This window comes from Sus scrofa, chromosome 14, assembly GCF_000003025.6.
Source record: "Sus scrofa isolate TJ Tabasco breed Duroc chromosome 14, Sscrofa11.1, whole genome shotgun sequence".
NCBI lineage: Eukaryota > Metazoa > Chordata > Mammalia > Artiodactyla > Suidae > Sus > Sus scrofa.
Window position 1 is genome coordinate 115,063,469 of NC_010456.5, and position 20,584 is coordinate 115,084,052.

The window sequence follows — 20,584 nt, forward strand, 5'->3', positions numbered from 1 at the left end:
ATTATTAATTATACATGGAAGCTTCAAGTTTTCTATTTGTGGCTTCAACTGTGAGAGATCCTATAGACCAGAGCATCTTTTAAATAATACGTGGCCCTTTTTGGGTAAATAAGTGAATGTGAAAGAATTTTATGATGCATTCCTTTAACTCAATTAGGGAATGGTGAACGTAGTCACATATGTAGCATAACAACTAATGAGTGTTTCCTACTGCTGTTCACCCTGTCATGAGTTCTCACTTAATTCTCCAGTATCTAGGTTGATACTATTATCCCCACTTTATGGATGAAAAAACTGAGGCACAGAGACACTACATTACAAAGAACACAAAATAATGGTGTTGAGATTTGAACCTAGGCAACTGGACTCCAACATTTACATCCCTAACACTGCATTATATCGTCTTCAGGATCTGTATTTATATTCCACTGTTCAGGACACCTTAAATTCCTACCGGGTACTGGCTACTTCTAAACCATTATTATTTTAGTGAAACACAGTATCAACGTTTAAATTGGCCATTCGCTAGGATTCAAAACATTGGATCCTTAAAATTTCCAACTTCCACGTGACTCAGAAATTACTCAACTGTCTTCTCCTAAACCTAGTGCTCCACCCAATTTAATTAACTTTGTTGTTGCGCAGCATCAGAACGGCAGCACACAGGAAAGGATTATTTTAGATTAAGGATACTGCTGCCCAGCATTCAGCGAGGGCAAACTTCTGGACCAATACAATCTTATTCAGCGATTGCTGGGCTTCCTGTGTTGCACCACGACAAATTTTCCTTGGACTACATTTTTTTTTTTTTTCCTCTCTCTCAGATTTGACTTAACAATTTGAAGCCAAGCTAAAGAATCTAAATGTTGTGGTAGATTCAGCAGAGAACTCATGGACGTGCCGCCGAGTTTGCGGCAGCAAAGGCTAAAAATTAGCTCAACTGCATCCGCTCTCAGATTTCTAACCTGTTTGACTCTCAAAAGGCCATTTAAGCCAGCGCTGCTCTTTTGTGGTCTCGCCTTCGGAGTTTACAAGCTGTAAATTTAACACAGCCGGCCCCACGTCTCTGGGTCCCGTGCAGCGTGAAGAAAGGCCTTTGCTGTGGAGAGCGCGGAGACGAGACAGACGCCGGCCAGATGAGGGCAAGCATTCTTAGGCGTCCTTCTCAAACACACAAAACCCAGGAAGCAGGAAAGGAAGGCAGTGCAAGGAAACAGTAGGGAGGAGAAGCCGCGCAGAGAAACCGCCCCCTTCTCGAGAACAGTCTGCCATTTAAAAGCTCAGCCCGGCGCGCGCCTGACGCCCGCGGAGGCTCACGGCCGCGCGCGCGCACAGTCCCGAGCCTCCCGGGCGCTGGGCGGAGCAGAGCCGCGCGCGTCGGTCAACTCAGCCAATCATGTATCTCTGCCCCCCCCCGCCCCCGCTTGGCCCCGCCTCGCCCCGCCACCAAGCGAGGCTCGGGGCCGCGCGCGCGCAGTCGCGACACTCCGGAACGCGAGGCAAAGCCAAATTGCGCGCGTCGGTCGGCCTGGCCAATCGCGCGTCTCTTTGGCCTCCCGCGTGGTCCCGCCTCCGAGACGCTTTGGCCAGGGCTGCGGCCGCGCCCGCTTGCCTCGCAGCGTGGGGATGGCGGCGGGAGGTAGGGTCCAGGGCGCCGAGTGGGTCTCTGTTTAGGAGTTGACTGGGGAATGGAGCTGCGCTCCCTCTGCGCGGCGTGGGAACCTCTCAGCTCCACCTCAGGCCTGGGGGCTCGAGGCTCGAGTTGGTTTTCTGCATTGGCGGGCGGGGAGGGAGTTCGCCTCCCTCTGGTAGTTTGCTTGGTGAAGTTGATGGCGTTTGTTTAAGAAACAAACTTCTGTAGACTCTCCCTTTCAGTATCTCTTCGCCATTAATGGAAAACAATGCAGACAGGAGTGAATTAGTCTGTGCTTATGCTCCTTGTTCCTCAGGCCTGGAGCGTCGGTCATTGGTTCTAGTCACACAACTTTGATGATTAGGGTAGTGTGACTGGTCTGATTATGTGTTTTTGAGTCAAGACTTAATTTATGCTCCCTTTCATTGTGAAGCTGGCGTAATGAAATTGGCGAAATTAAAGAATTCCTGACTGTACAAAGTTGTTATTCTCCCTACCCTCCACGTGGCAGATTTTGAGGACTTCATCAATAAGAACAAGTGGAGAGTTGTTTCTATAAGAAGCTAGCGGGTTAACTTGTCTGAAAAAACTAGTAGTCACCATATGGACCAACACTATCTGGTTTAGGAAGGTAAATGGAAAACTGCAGAAGGATCAAGAATGAATCACAACTAAATGAAAAGGGAAGTTGTGGGCTTACTTGTGGATGTTACACACAACAGTAAAAAAAAATTACTTGATAAAAATTGAGGAATGTAGAGGTATGGGTTCATTTGATTTCCATTATTGCTTTTTTAGAAGTAAACCAAGATTTCAAGATGGGAAGTCCAGACTCAGCTGTGATTTTACCTAGCACTCCACAAGCCGGTGCCAATCCACCATCTCCCCCTACAAGTAGTACAAGAAAACAAGTATGAAAATCTAATATTTTCTAATTTTATATTTCTAAGTATTGTGTCACGGGTGGTTTTAAGTCTATTGAAGATTGTTAACAATGTGTAGACTAATAAGTAAAAATTTTCTTAGCAAAAATTTTTAAGTCATTCCCCTAAGGTAATGTATTGGACACCCTCCTCCCTGCTCCCGCCCAAGTTTTCATCATGAATCAATAATTTTCATTTAGTTTCAGTTCAGGTTATTACAATATTCTAAACAGGAAGTTTGAATCTGTGAGGTCATAAAGGTCTTTGGTAGAAAAATCTAGGTCTTTTCCTTAATTTGTAAGTCTGAAGCACCTAGAATAGTGTCATGCGTGGGCTAGTTACTGAATAAATGTTTGTGATTACTGGGATAAGTGTCTCCACACTGTTTTAGAAGGGGGCTGACTTTGCTAAAATAAAAAAATAAAATTTAGTCGAGCTTCCAGAAATTGGACATTGCGTGATGGTTACTTTAGATATATGGAGACAGAAAGCCATCTAGTGGTTCTGCTATAGAAATGTAAAGTCTTGATTTTTAGTGGATTTATTTATGTCAAGAATTTTTTCTTGGAGTTCCCTTCTGGCACAGCAGGTTAAAGATCCAGTGTTGTCACTACAGCAGCTCAGGTTGCTGCTGTGGCACAGGCTCGATCCCTGGCATGGGAACTTATACAGGTGGTGGGTGCAGCCTTTAAAAAAAAAAACGGAGGTTTTTCTTGATTAATAGTATCAATGTTTGATGTCTTTTTCAGCCTATGAGTGCAACCCTTAGAGAAAGGTTAAGGAAAACTAGATCTTCATTTAATTCCTGTTATAGTGTGGTAAAACGACTTAAAGTTGAGAGTGAAGAAAATGATCAGACTTTTTCAGAGAAACCAGCATCTTCAGCAGAAGAAAAAAACTGTTTGGAATTTCAAGAAAATTTTAAACACATAGACAGTGAATTTGAAGAAAGTCCATATTCGAAAAATACCTTCAAGAATATCAGTGCATGTGAATCTAATTCATTTGATACTGAATCATGCAGAGATCTCCAAGATGATTTTATGAACGAGAATCTTCCTAAACAAGGATTAAACAAAGAAAAAGCAAAATTGGTGAAGCAGATTCAGGAGAAAGAAGACCTTCTTCGAAGGCTAAAACTAGTCAAAATGTATAGATCAAAGGTGAGAATTTCAGAACCATTGCCTAATTATTTTTTGATTTTTTGATAAATGGTAGGAAAGCACTTCATAAAGTTTATTTTAGCGTAATAAGCTAAGAAACCTGGCTTCCAACAACTTTAACTCAAATATAAGTCATAGATTTAGAGTAGAAGAGGCCTCTAAACAGCAGGTACAACTTTTGGAAAGTTCCAGCCCTCATTTAGTATGCAGTGGAAGCTTTTCTCTCTAGTTTCCAGCTCACAACAGTATTAGAGGTTTCAGATGTTAGCTGCAGGTTGCAATGAGAACAGAAGTGACAGCTGACAGGGAATGAGTTAAAAATCTAAAAATGGGCCACAGAGTATAATAAAAAGTATTCTTAGTAGTGATCTTGCATTATTCCAAATTATTAAAATGTTCCAAGTATTCAAGAAAATAACAAATATATATTAGATTTTAGATTTCAACTCAGATAGCTGAAGTAAACAGAACTTGAGCACTTGGAAGAAGATGACCCTTATTTACCTGGATCATTCATGTATATTGAAATTGTTCCTTCTTCCTCAACAATGTAGAATAGGTGATGGAATACTATATCTTATATGCTGTCTTGAATTTTGAGGATTTTTAAAAAATATATAACTGCTTGAATTTTATGAGGTAGTGATGTTGAAAAATTAATTTGAGTATTATTTTTAAAAGTGCAGCTGTAATAGAAAACGTAGGTTTTTTTAAACCCATATTTCTACATAATTTTGCCCTACTTAATGATTTCATTTTTCTCGAGGGTGAGGACGGCCCAGAGCTTAAACCCAACAAAAAAGCCATAGAACTCAACTTGAGTGACAGTGTAACCATTTTACTTAAAATCATATTATTTTCCTGGGTAGAAGTCCCATTCATATCCAAGTGTGTTACCCTTTAAACCTATTACTCATTGACTGATTTAACAATTTCCATTAAGTAAGTTAAAATAGGATGGCTTTCAAGTTATTGACATACATTTTTTTTTTCCTGTTTCAGAATGACCTGTCTCAGTTACAGTTGTTAATAAAGAAGTGGAGAAGCTGTAGCCAGCTGTTGCTTTATGAGTTGCAGTCAGCTATGTCAGAAGAGAACAAGAAACTAAGCCTTACTCAGCTGATAGACCACTATGGGTTAGATGATAAACTGCTACACTATAGCAGAAATGAAGAAGAATTTATAGATGTTTAATTCATAATTTTTTCTCCAGAATATCTTTGTGAACCTAACTAAAAAATACTTATACATTTTAAAGGGAAGATATAAACCATTAGGGCCTAGAGAAAGGTATCCTGTGAGCCTGGATCAATTTAGGGCCTCTGTTATATAAATATAAACTAGGTTCTAAAATGAAAATTTAGTATTTTGAATAAATTTGCCAAAGAAAACTTGACAGTTAAGGAAATGTGAAAAAAAATTAAATCATAAAATTTGGAGAATTGTGGAAGTGAGTTTTAATACATTGTTTTATTTATTGTGATAAAAAGTTTTATTTTTAATGTTAAAATAACATCTTGCAAATGTCTAAACCTAAACTTGTCTAAAAATGCCTGCTTCTTCTTAGTTTATGATCTTGTTTCCATTTATTTACCACATATTTCCATCTGGACGGCCTAGCAGATAAATTCATATGTTCAAAATTATATTAGTTTCTATCTCTTCAAATTTGTTACTTGTATCCCTCATCTCATTTAGTGAAACGATCATCTATTTCTTATAAAACCTCATATCTTCATCTCCCACTTTGAGGCATCTTGGTATACAAGGCCTTTTACATTTATCTACCTTTCTAGGTTTTTTTTTTTTTTTTTTTACTTTTTAGGGCCACACCCACGGCATGTGGAGGGTTCCAGGCTGGGGTTCAAATTGGAGCTGCCGGCCTTTGCCACACCCATAGCAACCCAGGATCTGTGCCACATCTGTGACCTACACCATAGCTCATGGCAACACCAGATCCTTAACCTACTGAGCGAGGCCGGGAATTGAACCTGCAACCTCATGGCTCCTAGTTGGATTCATTCCCACTGTGCTACGATGGGAAATCCTACCTTTCTAGTTTTATCTGTGAAATAAGTTAAACTTAGATTATCTACTCCATTAACAGTGACTCCTCAGCCAGAAACCCACCTCCACTGGGTTAAGGTTCTGGCTGCCATCCTGGCTATGGACAGATTTATGACCTAAGCTGGCCCAGTCCCTGAAAATTTGGAATTGAGCTCAGGAAAGAAAGCTCATTTCTTTTTTTGGCTGGAGCTGCTGTGTGTGAACTTGGAAGCAGAAAAGCTTATGTGATTAAGAAGGGTAGCGTGTGCCCGTATAGAGAAAGGCAGAGGTGATGGAGAGAGAACTTTGTGGATCTGTGGCTTTCTGGTTCCGGTTTCCAGTCTTCCTGAGAGCTTTCTGGATTTCTGTTCTTGGGTCCTTTTAACGGCTAAGACAGTTTTACTTAGTTTTTAAAAAAAATCCCCCCCCAATCTTCTAAATAAAAAAAGAGTATTTCCCTACTATGTGGTAAATAGCCACTACCCTAACCTTCCCCCCAACCTACCCTCTAACTGTTCCTTACTTTCAGCCCAGTCCTCCATGATCCATCAAACTATTAATGTTGCCATATCAGGACCCTGCTCTTGCATCCAGTCTAATAAGAGTCCTTGTCAGTAACTACCCCCCTGCCCACCCCCCCCACCCCCACCAAATTCTTGCTTTCTAGACACTGCCATTGTCATTGACTTCTGTGAACCCAAGAGGCCTGGCCCAGTCTCACAGAGGACTTACCTGGCTCTGGAATTCCTGGGTGGGTATCCATGAAGAGCTGTGGTGACCAGCCTCCATTGCTTCTTGCTGCTTAGCTGGAGGCCCTAAATGTGGCAGCAAAAGTGGTCTCCCTTGTGATGCTGCTGGCATTTGACTCAGCTGCCTGCTGCTGACAGCACATCCCCTGGGTCATCCTTATATGTCCACTTGGGGAAACTACAGCATCAGTGGGACTCTGGTTCTGGGAGAGCTGGGGAAAAGTTGAGGGTATTCCAAGGCATTGGCTGAGTGCTGAGTGCTCCAACAGCTCAGTGGGCACTTGTACAAGAGGAGGTAGGTCATGGATTATGGATGGGGCTTACGGAAGAGTCTGGGGCTTAGAGATACCCACAAGGCAATCCCTTTTTAATAATTTCTGTTGAATTTCACCCCCATTTAAGAGGATATATTACTAAGAAATATTGAATGCAGTATTTTTATTCATAAAACTGAAAGCTAACAACACAGCACTTGCTTTGTGCCAGTCTTAAAAATGTTAACTAATTTGAGTATTATAACTATCCCAATTTTAAAGATAATGACATTTATGATAAACTATTTGAAAACTAAGTGGTTTTTTTTTTTTTTTTTGGTTTTTCCTTTTGTTTTTGTCTTTTTAGGGCTGTACCTGTAGCATATAGAGATTCCCAGGTTAGGGGGCAAGTTGGAGCCATAGCCATTGGCCTATGCCACAGCCACAGCAACACCAGATCCATGCCTCATTTGTGACCTACACCACAGCTTGTGGCAACACTGGATCCTTTAACCCACTGAGCAAGGCCAGGGATTGAACCCGTATACTCATGGATACTAGTTGGGTTCTTAAGGTACTGAGCCACAATGGTCGCTCCTAAGAGGTTTTGTTTTTTTTTTTTTTTTTTGTCTTTTTGCCATTTCTTGGGCCACTCCTGCGGCATATGGAGGTTCCCGGGCTAGGGGTTGAATCGGAGCTGTAGCTGCCAGCCTACGCCAGAGCCACAGCAACGCAGGATCCAAGCCGCGTCTGCGACCTACACCCAGCTCACGGCAACGCCGGAACCTTGACCCACTGAGCAAGAGCAGGGATCGAACCCGCAACCTCATGGTTCCTAGTCGGATTCGTTAACCACTGTGCCACGATGGGAACTCCCTAAGAGGTTATTTTTAAACTTAAGTGGGCAGAGCCAGAATTTGAACCCAAGCAACCTGTCAACAGAACCCATACTCTTAAGTCCTATCCTCAAAACAATCTTATGTTTGACCCAATTAATTACTGCTTGATAATACAGATAATATTTTAAAGGGCTATAAAAATATGAATATAATTGTTCTTAGTTCAGAAGAAGCTGAGAGTAATCAGTTCCATGGACTTATCAAGGAAGGATTGGGTTGCATGACCAATGTTTCCCTCCAAATCACCAACTAACATCCCCAGACCAAGGGAGGGCTCTTGTTGAAAGCGCTGCTACTAGAATCCAGCTTGAGGGTGGGGGGTGGGGGCAAGAGGCTCCTGCTAACCTCTATTCTATGCCTCAAAACAAGGAGCATTGCCAGAATCACCCAGGCTGGACACTAAGAAATAGAAACCACTATTTGGTTTGTTAAGATCTGGGAATCCACAAGCACTGTCCAGTGAAATTTGTGGCATTGACTTGTAGCAAATGGTTGACTCAAGCCAGCAGGAGAGAGAACTTCTGACATTCTATCTTAAGTACAAAGTATTTGCACCCCTCACACATTTCCCACCCACCTCGCACAATCCCCATCTTAGTGATACTTTTGAAAGCACCTGTGTTATCAATGGATGTTTTGCTGCTTAAGCAGCCAAGCTGATTATGTCAGGAATCATTCCAGTATAAGGAGGGGTGTTGTCAAAATGATGTTAGTTCTATTATTTTGCTTTCAATCCCATCCACCACCCATCACTGTACAGGTGATCATTTATGGCACTGGCAATTTCTAAATAGAAGATTTTAAGTCTTCTAAAAATTTTTTTCTAAACAGAATGTTTTATAATTGCTCTTTTGTTTTCCTACACTACAGTGTACAAGGGATATGGTGTTGCAAACTAAACAACATTTAACTCACAAAATGCAGAACGAGACATTGATATCAGTTGGAGATTGTGGTCAGTGATCCCAGAGGTACAGAAGCCCATAGGCTATGGAAAGTCAAAGCAGTTTTCTGACTAATTTTCTCATTACTTAATTATCGTCATCTATATAAATAAAGTGATAAACTATTTCATGAAAATGTAAAGATTTTGATTACCAAATTCCTGGGTGTGTGTGTGTTGTTTCCCCACACCAAGCAATTCTCAAATACTAGATGTCCTAAAATTCAACTCGACTCGGACCCTTCTATCTGGTGATGCATCAGATTCCACAAGCTAAGGACTCAGTCCCATAAGACTGCCCTCCACTTCAGATGCTGACTAAAACCCAAGTTGTTTCCTATGCTTTTGACTGACTGGCAGTAAATCAGAGGTTCCCACAACTGCCCCCCTCCTTCCGTGGGTTCAATTAATTTACCAGAGTAGTTCACAGAACTCAGAGAAACATTTCATTTACTATATTACCAGTTTATTATTAAAAGAATCTGACTCAGGAACCTCCAGATAGAAGAGCTGCATAGTGCAAGTTAAGGGGAAAGGCTCAGAGCTTGCTTGTTCTCTTTGGGCACACTCCAAACCCCATCCTTGTGGGTTTTTATGGGGGCTTCATTATGTAGGCATGATTGATTAAATCTTTGGACATTGGTGATCAATTCAACTTCCAGGTCCTTTATTGTTTCTGGAGGTGAGGTGTGTATGGGGCAGTATTTGGACAGAAAGTTAAGACTCTAATCACAGGGTTGGTTCTCCTGGCAACCAGTCCCCGTATTCTTATTCTTTTTCAGTCCAAAAGTCACCACATTAACATAACAAGACACCTATACCCCTCTCATCACTTAGGAAATTCCAAGGGTTTTAGGATCTCTGGGCCAGTGATAGTGTCAAAGACCGAATATATATGTCTTATTGTAAACCCCAATATCACAAAATGAGAAAGTGCTTTTTTTCTGTTTACTAAACCCGATTGGGTAGGGTACAAAATTAAGTTCTGTTGCAATAAATATGAAATATTAAGATTGTTATGTTTATCTAAAAGAAAATATAATTTACAAATGATTTAGGGCTTGATAAAAGTGAACATCTTGTTTCCATTGGTAGGACAGGGAATAATATACATTCTGTCTTTTTATGGTCATAGAGAAATGCTTATTGAATAAAATGGGAAATATAGAGAATTATAAAAGATAAAAATCATTCATAATCTCAATGGTAATTTTATAAGATTAGAAATATCAGTAGTGACTAAGAATGATTTTTTTGACTTTAAGACTTGATATACTACTATTGTGAAAATAATTTTTGAACAAATTAAGACATTAAAATAGATCTTGAATACATTCTGGGTTAAAATCTTGTTCATTCTTAAATAAAAACAATCCATGATATTTGAGATATTTATTCATTCAGGACAAACATTTTTATAATGATTAAGGCTAAAATCAAATAATTTGCTATTAAAAATATGCAACTAAGAGGAGACTCTACTTTAATTTTCCGAGATGAGAGAAAGAGAAATCATTTCAACCAAATGAAATTATTTTTAAAATGAATGAATGATTTGGTCTTATGTTTCCCACGAGTATTTTTACATTTGAACAAGAGCAGGAAATGTTTTCATCCTTAATCTTTCAACTTCAGCCTGTAGTATTGAAATCTGCTCTGCTTGTTCTTTTGAAATTTTTGTTAACTTTTGTTGTTGCATCATGTTTTCATATCGTTCTTTTGCAATCTTTTCACAAGTCAGTTTAGACCCTATCCCAAAAATGAAGAAGGAATTAGTTGGAATTTGTGTGTGTGTGTGTGTCCTTTTGTCTTTTCTAGGGGCTATACCTACTAAGGGTCTAATCAGAGCTGTAGCCTCCAGCCTACGCCACAGCCACAGCAATGCCAGATCCGAGCTTCATGGACGTTCCCAGGCTAGGGGTCTAATCAGAGCTTTAGCTGCCAGCTTACACTATGGCCACAGCAGCGCCAGATCCGAGCTATGTCTGCGACCTATACCACAGCTCATGGGAACACTGGATCCTTAACCCACTGAGAGAGGCCGGGGATCAAACCCACAATCTCATGGTTCCTAGTCGGATTCATTAACCACTGAGCCACAACGGGAACTCCAGAATTAGCTGGATTTCTATCTATACTTTTATACAGGAACAACACCCAGAATCAATTAAATATATGAAACAAATACTGGTAGCTTATAACCACTGTACAGATTTTAGGAATCCTGATTACTTTTAAAGAAACTGACTATTGATTAAAGAAAAGACAAAACAAAACAATAACTTACCCACTGCATTACAGATGTCTTTTCTCTCCGAGACAGCCACCAACTCTTCTCGTAAGCTGCAGCTTAGAGTATAATTTGCTACATCTTTTTGACTGCTGCACCTTCCCAGTTTTTTAAGTAGTTTTTTGCAGTTTTCCACATTCTTTTTGTGGGTCTGAAATTTTTGTTCCCATAATACCCCACAAAAATAATTTTGAAAAAAAATAAAGACATTATTCTTAAAATTTAAATACATTGTCATCATGAAGATATCTTACCCACCATATCCCTAGTGTCTAGCATAATGCCTGCACATAGTAGGCACTTAAATTAGTTGTTGAAAGATAGAATGGTATGTTAACACACATTTTAGAAGAAATTTTTCTTATTCTTAAAAATGAGAGATTAAAAAACACATAGCCTTGAGATTACTTGGTTTCTACTTTATATATGCTACACGCAAAAAACAGCATTGTTAGGCAGTTAAGGTAAAGCAAAGCCTTCACAATGCCAACGACAGACTATTAACACTTCTACTACATAAATTCAAACTAAAGTGAAACAGGAAATTCGTATACTCAGATATCTCCCAAGGAACTGATTCAAATGTTTAAAGAGGTTCTTCAGGCTACCACAGTGGTCATGGTTGCAAAGATTTAGGGACCTCTAATTACAACCTGAATACCAGCATGAAAGGCCAAGATTCTGGTAGGTCCTATCTGAATTCATGATTTGAAAACTATTACTTTGTTCAAATCATTCACAGCTATTGGAATTATAATGATCAATATCTTTGATACCTACCTTATCTAAAACAGCAATGGTTTGCTCCATTATTCCAATTTGAATGGCAATCAGAGTCTCATAGTTTGGTTCATTTAGGAACTTTGAAAGAAAAAAAAAACCCACAGTATATGAAAGGATATTTTTCTCTGTTTATTTCAACAGATAATTTTATAAAGATTTTCTTAGTTTTCAAAGTTACTGTTTCTCATAAAAAATAATCTATCCAAGTTAGGATTGATCTGAGTTTTGTGCCATAGTATTTACCTACATTTAGCTATTGATACACTTACCTATATAGTACAATTACAAATGCCTAGAGTTTATTTTCTCTTTCATTTATTCATTCATTTATTCAACTCACCAAATATTTATTGTGTCTCATTTGAGAGTGTCTCATATGAGTTCCATATTAACAATGTCCCAGTTAAAGACACTGAAGGAGATAGCAAAGATAGATAACATGACCTAGCCTTCAAGAAAAAAAGAACAGGAGTTCCCGCCGTGGCACAGAGGAAACGAGTTTGACTAGGAACCATGAGGTTGCGGGGTTGATCCCTGACCTTGCTCAGTGGGTTAAGGATCCAGCATTGCTATGAGCTGTGGTGTAGGTCTCAGACGCGGCTCAGATCTGGCATTGCTGTGCATCTGGAGTAGGCTGGCAGCTACAGCTCCAACTGGACCCCTAATCTGGGAACCTCCACATGCCGTGGGTGCAGTCCTAGAAAAAGACTAAAAAAAAAGAAAAAGAGAACATGTAGTATGATTAGTTGCCAAGAGATATGTAAAGTGGCATGCAAAATAAAAGGTGGTTTGAGATGGGTTATGATTTCTCTGAACTGGGGAAATCAAAACCCTTTGTGGATGAGATGGTATTTAAACTATAGCTTGAAAAATAAATTTGGAATGGGAAGAAAAAAAAAAAAGGAAAAAGAAAACCAACAAGGAAAGATATTCCAGTAGAAGAACCAGTGTTAGCAAAGGCACAGAGGTAGAATCCTAGAAAATGAAATCGGTTTGGTTTAAGAATACTGATGTTTAAGAGGAACAATGGAACAATGGGAATGAGTTTGAAAACACAGGTTGAAGGACACTGAATGCCACCTAAAGATTGCAGAATTCAATTGCCAGGTAAGAAGAGGCAGTTTCAAAAGTCTGAGCAGAGTAGTAGTGTTACTAGAGTTGAATAAGAATGGTAATCTGACATAACAGTATAGATTAGTGAAAGACCCAAGGTCAAGAGACCAGTTAGGAGATTATTATGAAATACTCTAAACCATTAAAAAGGAAGGATTGAAGCAGGGTAAAGGCAGTGGACAGAGAGAATGAGAATAAATGGGTAAACTATGCAAGGCTTAGGAGACAAGGGAAAGAAAGGAATCAAAGAGGACAACAACTTTAACTCTGAGTGAGTGGCCGAAAGAACAGAAATAAGCAAAACAAGAAGAGATGTTGGGAGGTAGGAAATATAGAAATAGAGCTTGAGAGAGGTTAGGTCAGACAGCTTGGATTGGAATTGGAATTGAATTGGAATTCAGAGAGCTTGGGTGGATCTTTTAGCAGTGGGCATAGAAGTTATTAGAAAGATCATCAAAGGAGAGGGCATAGAAAGAAACACAGAGCTGAGGGCAGAATCATAAGGAATAGCTATATTTAAGACTCAGAAATAAAAAAGTAATCAGGAAAAAAGGCAGAGTGGTCTGACACGTTGGAAGAAAACCAGGAGAAAACAGGGGTGATTAAAGCCAAAAAAATGGGAAATTAAGAAGGAAGGTGGTCAAATGCCACAGAGGATGGTGAAGACTGGGATAGAGATCTCTAGATTTGACATTCAGAAAAATCCTTGGTGAACTGCGAGATAGAACTACACTACTGAGAGGGGCACAAGGAAGCAGAGGAAACAAATGTAAACTACTGGAAGAAAAGCACAAAATTCATAGTCACATTACGAAATACTACTGGTTTAGAATATGCTTGACATGGTAGAGGCTTCTTATTAAATACCAGTTGAATAATGAATACGTCAAAGAATGAAATTGAAATTATATAGTTGGGCGACAGGGAGAACTTACCTTTTGACGATCTCTTGAAAAAAACAGCATCTGAATATCCCAAGCCTTCTGATTTAGATCTTCCATTTCCATCTCCATTTTCTTATGTTCCCACTCAATCTGAAATATTCCTTTATGAACATTTTTACTTTCCATCATGCTAGCAACTTTCTTTTGTCCTTGAGTCTTAAAAAAAGTACATTTTGATATTCATATAATATGTTTCTGCATACAGAATATAGATTATTTGAAGCTGACTGATTTTCTTAGAAAACACTTAGAACACATTTAATTCTACCTTCTTTTTAAAAATGTAGATATATAAAAAACTTACTTCATGGGCACAATCTTATCACTATAAGGCAAGATAATTACTAAACAGATGGATTATAAGATACATTTGAGTGCCATAGCAGATTTACTTTTATGGCAATGATCAGATGGGTTTTGCCATCACCAATATACATTTGTACCCTTACTCAGCCCTGCTCCTTGACACTATAGATAAAGGATTGTAGTTTAATGCAGCCAGACACAACAGTATCTGGTTGTAGCTAGTGAAAAAGCAAAAATATTGAATGAGTTAAATATGATAGTTAAACATCTAGACATTTTGTACTTCATTTCAAATTGCCTACATGAAATTAGGAATATTTTGGAGTTCCCATTGTGGTGCAGCGGAATGAATCCAACCAGTATCCATGAGGATGAGGGTTCAATCCCTGGCCTCACTCAGTGGGTTAGGGACCTGGCATTGCCGTGAACTGTGGTGTAAATTGCAGATGTGGCTTGGATCCTGTGTTGCTGTGGCTGTGGTGTAGGCAGGCAGCTGTACCTCAGATTCCACCCCTAGCCTGGCCCTGAGAACTTCCAGATGTCATGGGTGCGGTCCTAAAAAGGAAAAAAAAAAAAAAAAAGAAAGAAATTAGGAATATTTTCATGAAGTTGTTCTCCCAGATTGCTAACAATGAAACTATCATGTCTCTAAAATAAATTTGGGACTTCCTGTCATGGCACAATGGCTAACCAACCCGACTAGGAACCATGAGGTTGCGGGTTTGATCCCTGGCCTCACTCAGTGGGTTAAGGATCCAGCATTGCCGTGAGCTGTGGTATAGGTTGCAGACGTGGCTCGGACCTCACATTGCTGTGGCTCTGGTGTAGGCCGGTGGCTACAGGTCCAATTGGACCCCTAGCCTGGGAACCTCCATATGCTGCGGGTACGGCCCTAGAAAAGACAAAAAAAGAAAAAAGAAAAAAAAATTTGTATGTGAGTGGGTTCCATCAGTTAATATTTTGTATTTTTCCTCTCTTCTCCTTTAAAAATTTAGCTTTTTAAAGTCCATGCCACTAGACTATATCACTGCTATTCTTTTTAAAAATGATTTTCATCTTCTGATCACTGCTTGGCCTCAGTTCCTTGAATTTCCCACTTTCAATGATCTGTTCTCTATCTCGCTCTGCCACCCAACTCTCATGATCATTTCCTTGCTCTTGTCATCACCAGCTCCAAGATCTTAAAGTCAAGCATTTCTCCTAAGATCAAGTATTTCTCAAATGGGGGAAATACTGCCCCACCAGGAGACATTCACTGTTTGAAGATGTTTTTGGATGACACAACAGGAGGAGGGCATTTCTACTGGAATCTGGTGGTTAGAGGCCAGGGCCAGGGATGCTGCTAAATTTTGCACAATACAAGGGATATCTCTCCCCAACAAATAGTCATCAGCCCAAAAATGTCAATAGCGCCAAGGTTGAGAAACATCGCTGTGGAACTACCACATCTCTCTGCTTTCATTTCAGTCAACTTTTTCATAATATTTATTTATAGTTCCAATCTCTACTTCCTAACTTTGTGTTTTTTCTTCAGCCATCACCAACTGAACTCTTGTCCCAAGCCTCCACTGAGGCTCCTCTTGTCAAGAAATTGACATAGTGCATGACCCTCTCCTCCTTGGACCTGTTTCTCTCATCGTTTCCTTCTATCTCACTGCAGCTCCTTCTCAGTGTCCATACTTAACTCCTTCTCTGTTAGATCTTTCAGAGTTGGACTTTGGGTGTTGGCCCAAACTCCTTCTCTGTTATCTATCCACTTCCTAAGCAAACTCAAGCAATCTCATCTCATAAATTCTCTATATGTAAATAGCTACATGTAATAATCCATATGTAGTTAAATATATGTGATCTAAATATAGAAATACATGTCTCAAACTTGAATTCTGGCTGTCTGCTTGATATTTACATTGGGGTGTTCTACAGGCATTTCAAATTTAACAAAGGCCCAAACTCTTCATATATCCCCCACCCAAAGCTACATCTCCCCAGTCTTTCTCATGTCAGTTAATGACATCATCATCTCAGGTGCTCAAAAGCCAAAATTTTAAGATTTATTCTTGATTTCTCTATCTTACCCTTCACATTCAATCCATCAGCAAATCTGATGATTGTTGCTCCTACCCTAACATCAAAAATTGTAGGAGGAGTTCCCGTCATGGCACAGTGGAAATGAATCTCACTAGGAACCATGAGGTTGTGGGTTCAATCCCTGGCCTCGCTCAGTGGATTAAGGATCCGGCATTGCTGTGAGCCGTGGTGTAGGTCACGGACATGGCTCGGATCTGGCGTTGCTGTGGCTCTGGTGTAGGCCAGCAGCAATAGCTCCAACTGGACCCCTAGCCTGGGAACCTCCATATGCCATGGGTGTGGCCCTAAAAAGACAAGAGACAAAAAAAAAAAAGAAGGAGAATTAAAAACATTCTGAGATAAAAAAAAAAAAACTGAGGGAGTCCATCATTAATAGGACTTCTGCTCTACAAGAAATGCTAAAGGGAATCCTTCATGTTGAAATGAAAAGTCAATAGACTATAACTCAAAGCCAGAGAAGAAATAAATTTTTAAAAAACCAAAATAGAAAATATAACTATATAGGTAAATTTAAAAAACCCATATTATTGTATTTTGGTTTGGAAATATATATGGCAAAGGACAAGAGAATGGGGATCAAAATGGTACTAAAAAAAATCAACTATATACAAAAGAAGGCAATAATGGAGGGGCTGAACAACTAAAAAATATGATATGCAGAAAGCAAATACCAAAATGGCAGCAGTAAGTTCTTCTTTACCGGTAACTACTTTAAATGTAAATGCACTGAAGTCTACAATTAGAAGGCAAAGATAGGCACAATGAGTTTTAAAAAGATCCGACAATATTCTGTTTAGAAGAGATTCATTTGAGGTCCAATGACATAAGTAGCTTGAAGGTGAAAGGATGGAAAGATATCTTCCACGCAAATTATAACCCAAAGACAGCTGGAATGGCTATGCTAACATCAGAGAAAATAAACTTCAACACAAAAATTGTATTTTATATGCTGATAGGAGGCCAATACTTCAAGAAGATATAATAATTATAAACATATATGTACCTAAAAACTTCAAAATATATGAAGCAAAAATTGACAGAATTGAGGAGAAATTGACATTTTAATGACAATAATTGGAGACCTAAATATCCTACTTTCAATAATGGATATAACAAGTATATGGAAGATCAGTAAGGAAATAGAAGTTTTAAACAACACTATAAACTAATTAGAAATAAGAGAAATACACAGAATGCACCCTCAATAAGAGCAGAATATACATTCTTTGCAAATGCAAATGGAACATTTTCAAATATAGACCATATGTTGGGCCATAAAATGAATCCTAATACATTTTAAAAGGTGGAAATCATGCAAAATATCCACTCTGACCACAAGGGAATGAAACTAGAAATCAATAACAGAAAGAAAACTGGAATATTTACAAATATTTAGAGATTAAACAACACATTATTAAATAATCAATAGTCAAAGAAAAAATCAAAAGGGATACTAGAAAATACTTTGAAATGAATGTAAGTGAAAACATAATATACCAGAACTTATACCAATCCTTCTCAAACACCTAGCAAAAAAACTGAAGAGGAAGGAATACTTCCAAACTCATTTTATGAGACCATCATTACCTTATTCTCAAAGCCAGACAAAGGTACCATGAGAAAAGAAAATTACAGGTCAATATCCTTCATGGACATATATGCAAAAATCCTCAACAAAATATTAGCAAACCAAAGTCAATGGTACATTAAAAGGATCACACATATGTACTAGACATGTGTTCAAATTGCTGAAAACCAAAGATAAAAAGGAAATATCAAAGGCATACACACTACATTAAGAACAAAGATTAAAAAGGTACAGTAGACATCTTGTCAGAAGGTCTGTAAGCCAGAAGATGAACACCTTTAAAGTGAAAAGAATGAGAAAGAACCTGTCAATCCAGGGAACTCAGTAAAATATCTTTCAACAATAAAGATGAATCAAAGATAATTTCAGACAAAGAAAAACAGGAGAATTCATTATCAGCAGACTTGCAATTCAGGTAAGTTAAAAGAAATTCTTTTAGTAGAAGTTATATAATAAAAGGGAGAAATTTCAATCCACACAAAGAAAGATCTCTTGAAATAGCAAAATTGAAGGGAAATAGAAAATGCTTTTTTCTTATTTTTCATAACTCTAAAAGGTAATTGACTATCTAAAGCAAATATAATAATGTATTGTGGGTTTAGAAAATTTATAAGTAAAATGTATAGCAACAGTAGCACGTAATTCCCACATAGCACAAAATCCCCAAATGTTTGGAAATTAAATAACACACTTCTAAATAATCCAAAGTAACTTCTAATAGGAAGTTACAAGGGAAATTAGATATTTTAAATGGAAAGAAAATAAAAATATAAACTATCAAAATTTAGTAGAATGCAACTAAAATAGTGCTTAGAAAGCAATTTATAACATTAAATGTTTATATTAGAAAACAAGCAAGGTCTGAAATCAATTATCTAAGCTTATCAAGCTCATCTTAGATGGGTAGATTTGGCCTAACAAAATGATGGTATGTATATGAGAATGAACATTTAGCCATGTGGACCTGAACTTCTTTTACCTTAGAGGTATCTGAGAAGCTTTTAAAAAATACCCATGCCTAGGGGTGGGGCCTGGAAACAGCTGTAAACTTGTTCAGGTAATTCTTTTTTTTTTTTTTTCTTTTTAGAGCGACACCTGTGGCATATAGAGGTTCCTACGCTAGGGGTTGAATCGGAGCTACAGCTGCCGGCCTATGCCAGAGCCACAGCAACATCAGATCCCAGCCATGTCTGTGACCTACACTACAGCTCATGGCAACGCGGGATCCTTAACGCACTGACCAAGGCCAGGGATCAGCCCGCAGCCTCATGGTTATTAGTTGGATTCATTTCCTCTGTGCCACAACGGGAACTCCATTCTTCAGGTAATTCTAACGTACAGCCAGAGTTAACTGAATGAATAATTTATCATAGACATGGGGAGAATACGAAAAATATTTGGTACGGTAGGTGATATGTTGTTTTTTTCCTCCTTAAAACATGCTAATTACCCGAATCACAGAATTCAAGTCTTCAATTATGTTCTTGTTGATGAGGATTGCATCAGGATACTCCAGCAGGAACTGGAAATTCTCCAGCTCTACTTGTCCTTGTTTAAGGAGGATCTGGATTGTCAAATTCAACTGGAATTTCACTTTGTCTTCCTGTAGTCTAAATTGAAGAAGATTTCAAAGTAAACAGTTGTAATATATTTATACTCCAGATTTCACCTATCATCTGATATATAAATTTAATAAAATGTATCTGGTATACAAATTCAAAATTCAAACTTAACTTTCCCTAAGCTGAAGGAAAACAAGCTTTCCTAAAGGTCCCTATGATACCTCTTCTTACTGATACGAAATCACCCTTGGGCTGCTCAAAGAATAGTACAGACAGAAACACATTCATAAAGTTTTACTTCATAAAGACTCATATGGTTTTGACTGTAAGTAGAAGAAAATAGAAATGCTACAAATAACAAATCTATTAATAGTTGTGAGACTTTGTGTATTGACCTTTGAGATTATATTAACAGTGTTTAATCTGCATGCTACTTATCAAATCTATTTTGGGGTAATTCATATTCCTATTTATTGCCTACATCCGAAAATGATGTTTAATGATGAATTTGGTAACATTTGAGAAGTATTTATCAATGTGGGTGTAAATATGGCCAAAAATGAAGCAAAGACTTAAAACAGTATCCTAGTCACTCAGGGAATATAAATTCCCTTTGAAAAAAATTAGCTGCTTAGGTGTCTACATGGAAATTTGGGGATATCTGCTTAATTTTTCACAGAGTTTGTTTGGGTGGCTTGAGCCCAAAAGTACTTACTGGCAGAAACGTACTCTTTGCGTTTTTATGTGGAAGGAGATTAAACTAAAAGATTTTCCAAAACTTGCCTATTTGTTAAATAAGTCAGCATAGGAATATAGTCAATAATATTGTAATAATTTTGTATGATGATAGATGGTAACCAGACTTATGGAGATCACTGTGTAATTAGAGACAATCAAATCACTATGATGTGCATCTGAAACTAATATTTTAAATATTACATTATCTTATATTGCAAAATCATATTGTAAATATAACATTTAATACTTTAATTTTAAAAAATGAAAAAAATTGAAAAGTGAAAAAAAACCTTGACCATCTACAATAAGAACAGTGGAGCACGTAGGTAAATTTCATTCTGAAATAAGGTCTTGGAGTTCTCTTGTGGAGCAACAGGTTAAGGATCTGGCGTTGTCACTATGGTGACTTGGGCTGCTGCTGTGGTGCGAATTTGATCCCTCACCCAGGAAATTCCACATGCTGTGGACGCAGCCAGAAACAAAACAAAACAAAGAAAACAACACAAGAACAAAAAAGAGAAATAATGTCTTATATAACAAAATGCACTTTCTCAAAGAGAAG

The 20,584-nt window shown here is 38.3% G+C and overlaps 2 protein-coding genes across 6 annotated transcripts in view; one reads left to right on the forward strand and one right to left on the reverse strand.

Moving 5' to 3' along the window:
* Nucleotides 1,487–10,388, forward strand: SFR1 (SWI5 dependent homologous recombination repair protein 1). The gene is made up of 4 exons (XM_001927227.5): nt 1,487–1,639; nt 2,432–2,544; nt 3,306–3,719; nt 4,722–10,388. Exons 1-4 carry the CDS (start codon nt 1,627–1,629, stop codon nt 4,911–4,913), a joined length of 732 nt encoding a protein of 243 aa, XP_001927262.2. The 5' UTR covers nt 1,487–1,626; the 3' UTR covers nt 4,914–10,388.
* The window catches only part of CFAP43 (cilia and flagella associated protein 43), a 128,437-nt gene continuing 117,913 nt past the window's right edge, over nt 10,061–20,584 (reverse strand). For 4 of the 5 annotated variants that reach the window (XM_021072821.1, XM_021072820.1, XM_021072819.1 and 1 more), the window contains 5 exons: nt 19,173–19,332; nt 13,732–13,896; nt 11,681–11,761; nt 10,898–11,051; nt 10,193–10,359 (listed from right to left, as the gene is read on the reverse strand). In XM_021072821.1, the coding sequence (XP_020928480.1) occupies nt 10,193–10,359; nt 10,898–11,051; nt 11,681–11,761; nt 13,732–13,896; nt 19,173–19,332 (727 nt within the window). Of the gene's footprint in view, nt 10,360–10,897; nt 11,052–11,680; nt 11,762–13,731; nt 13,897–19,172; nt 19,333–20,584 lie in introns of all 5 variants that reach the window. The other variant, XM_021072818.1, reaches the window with a different exon arrangement.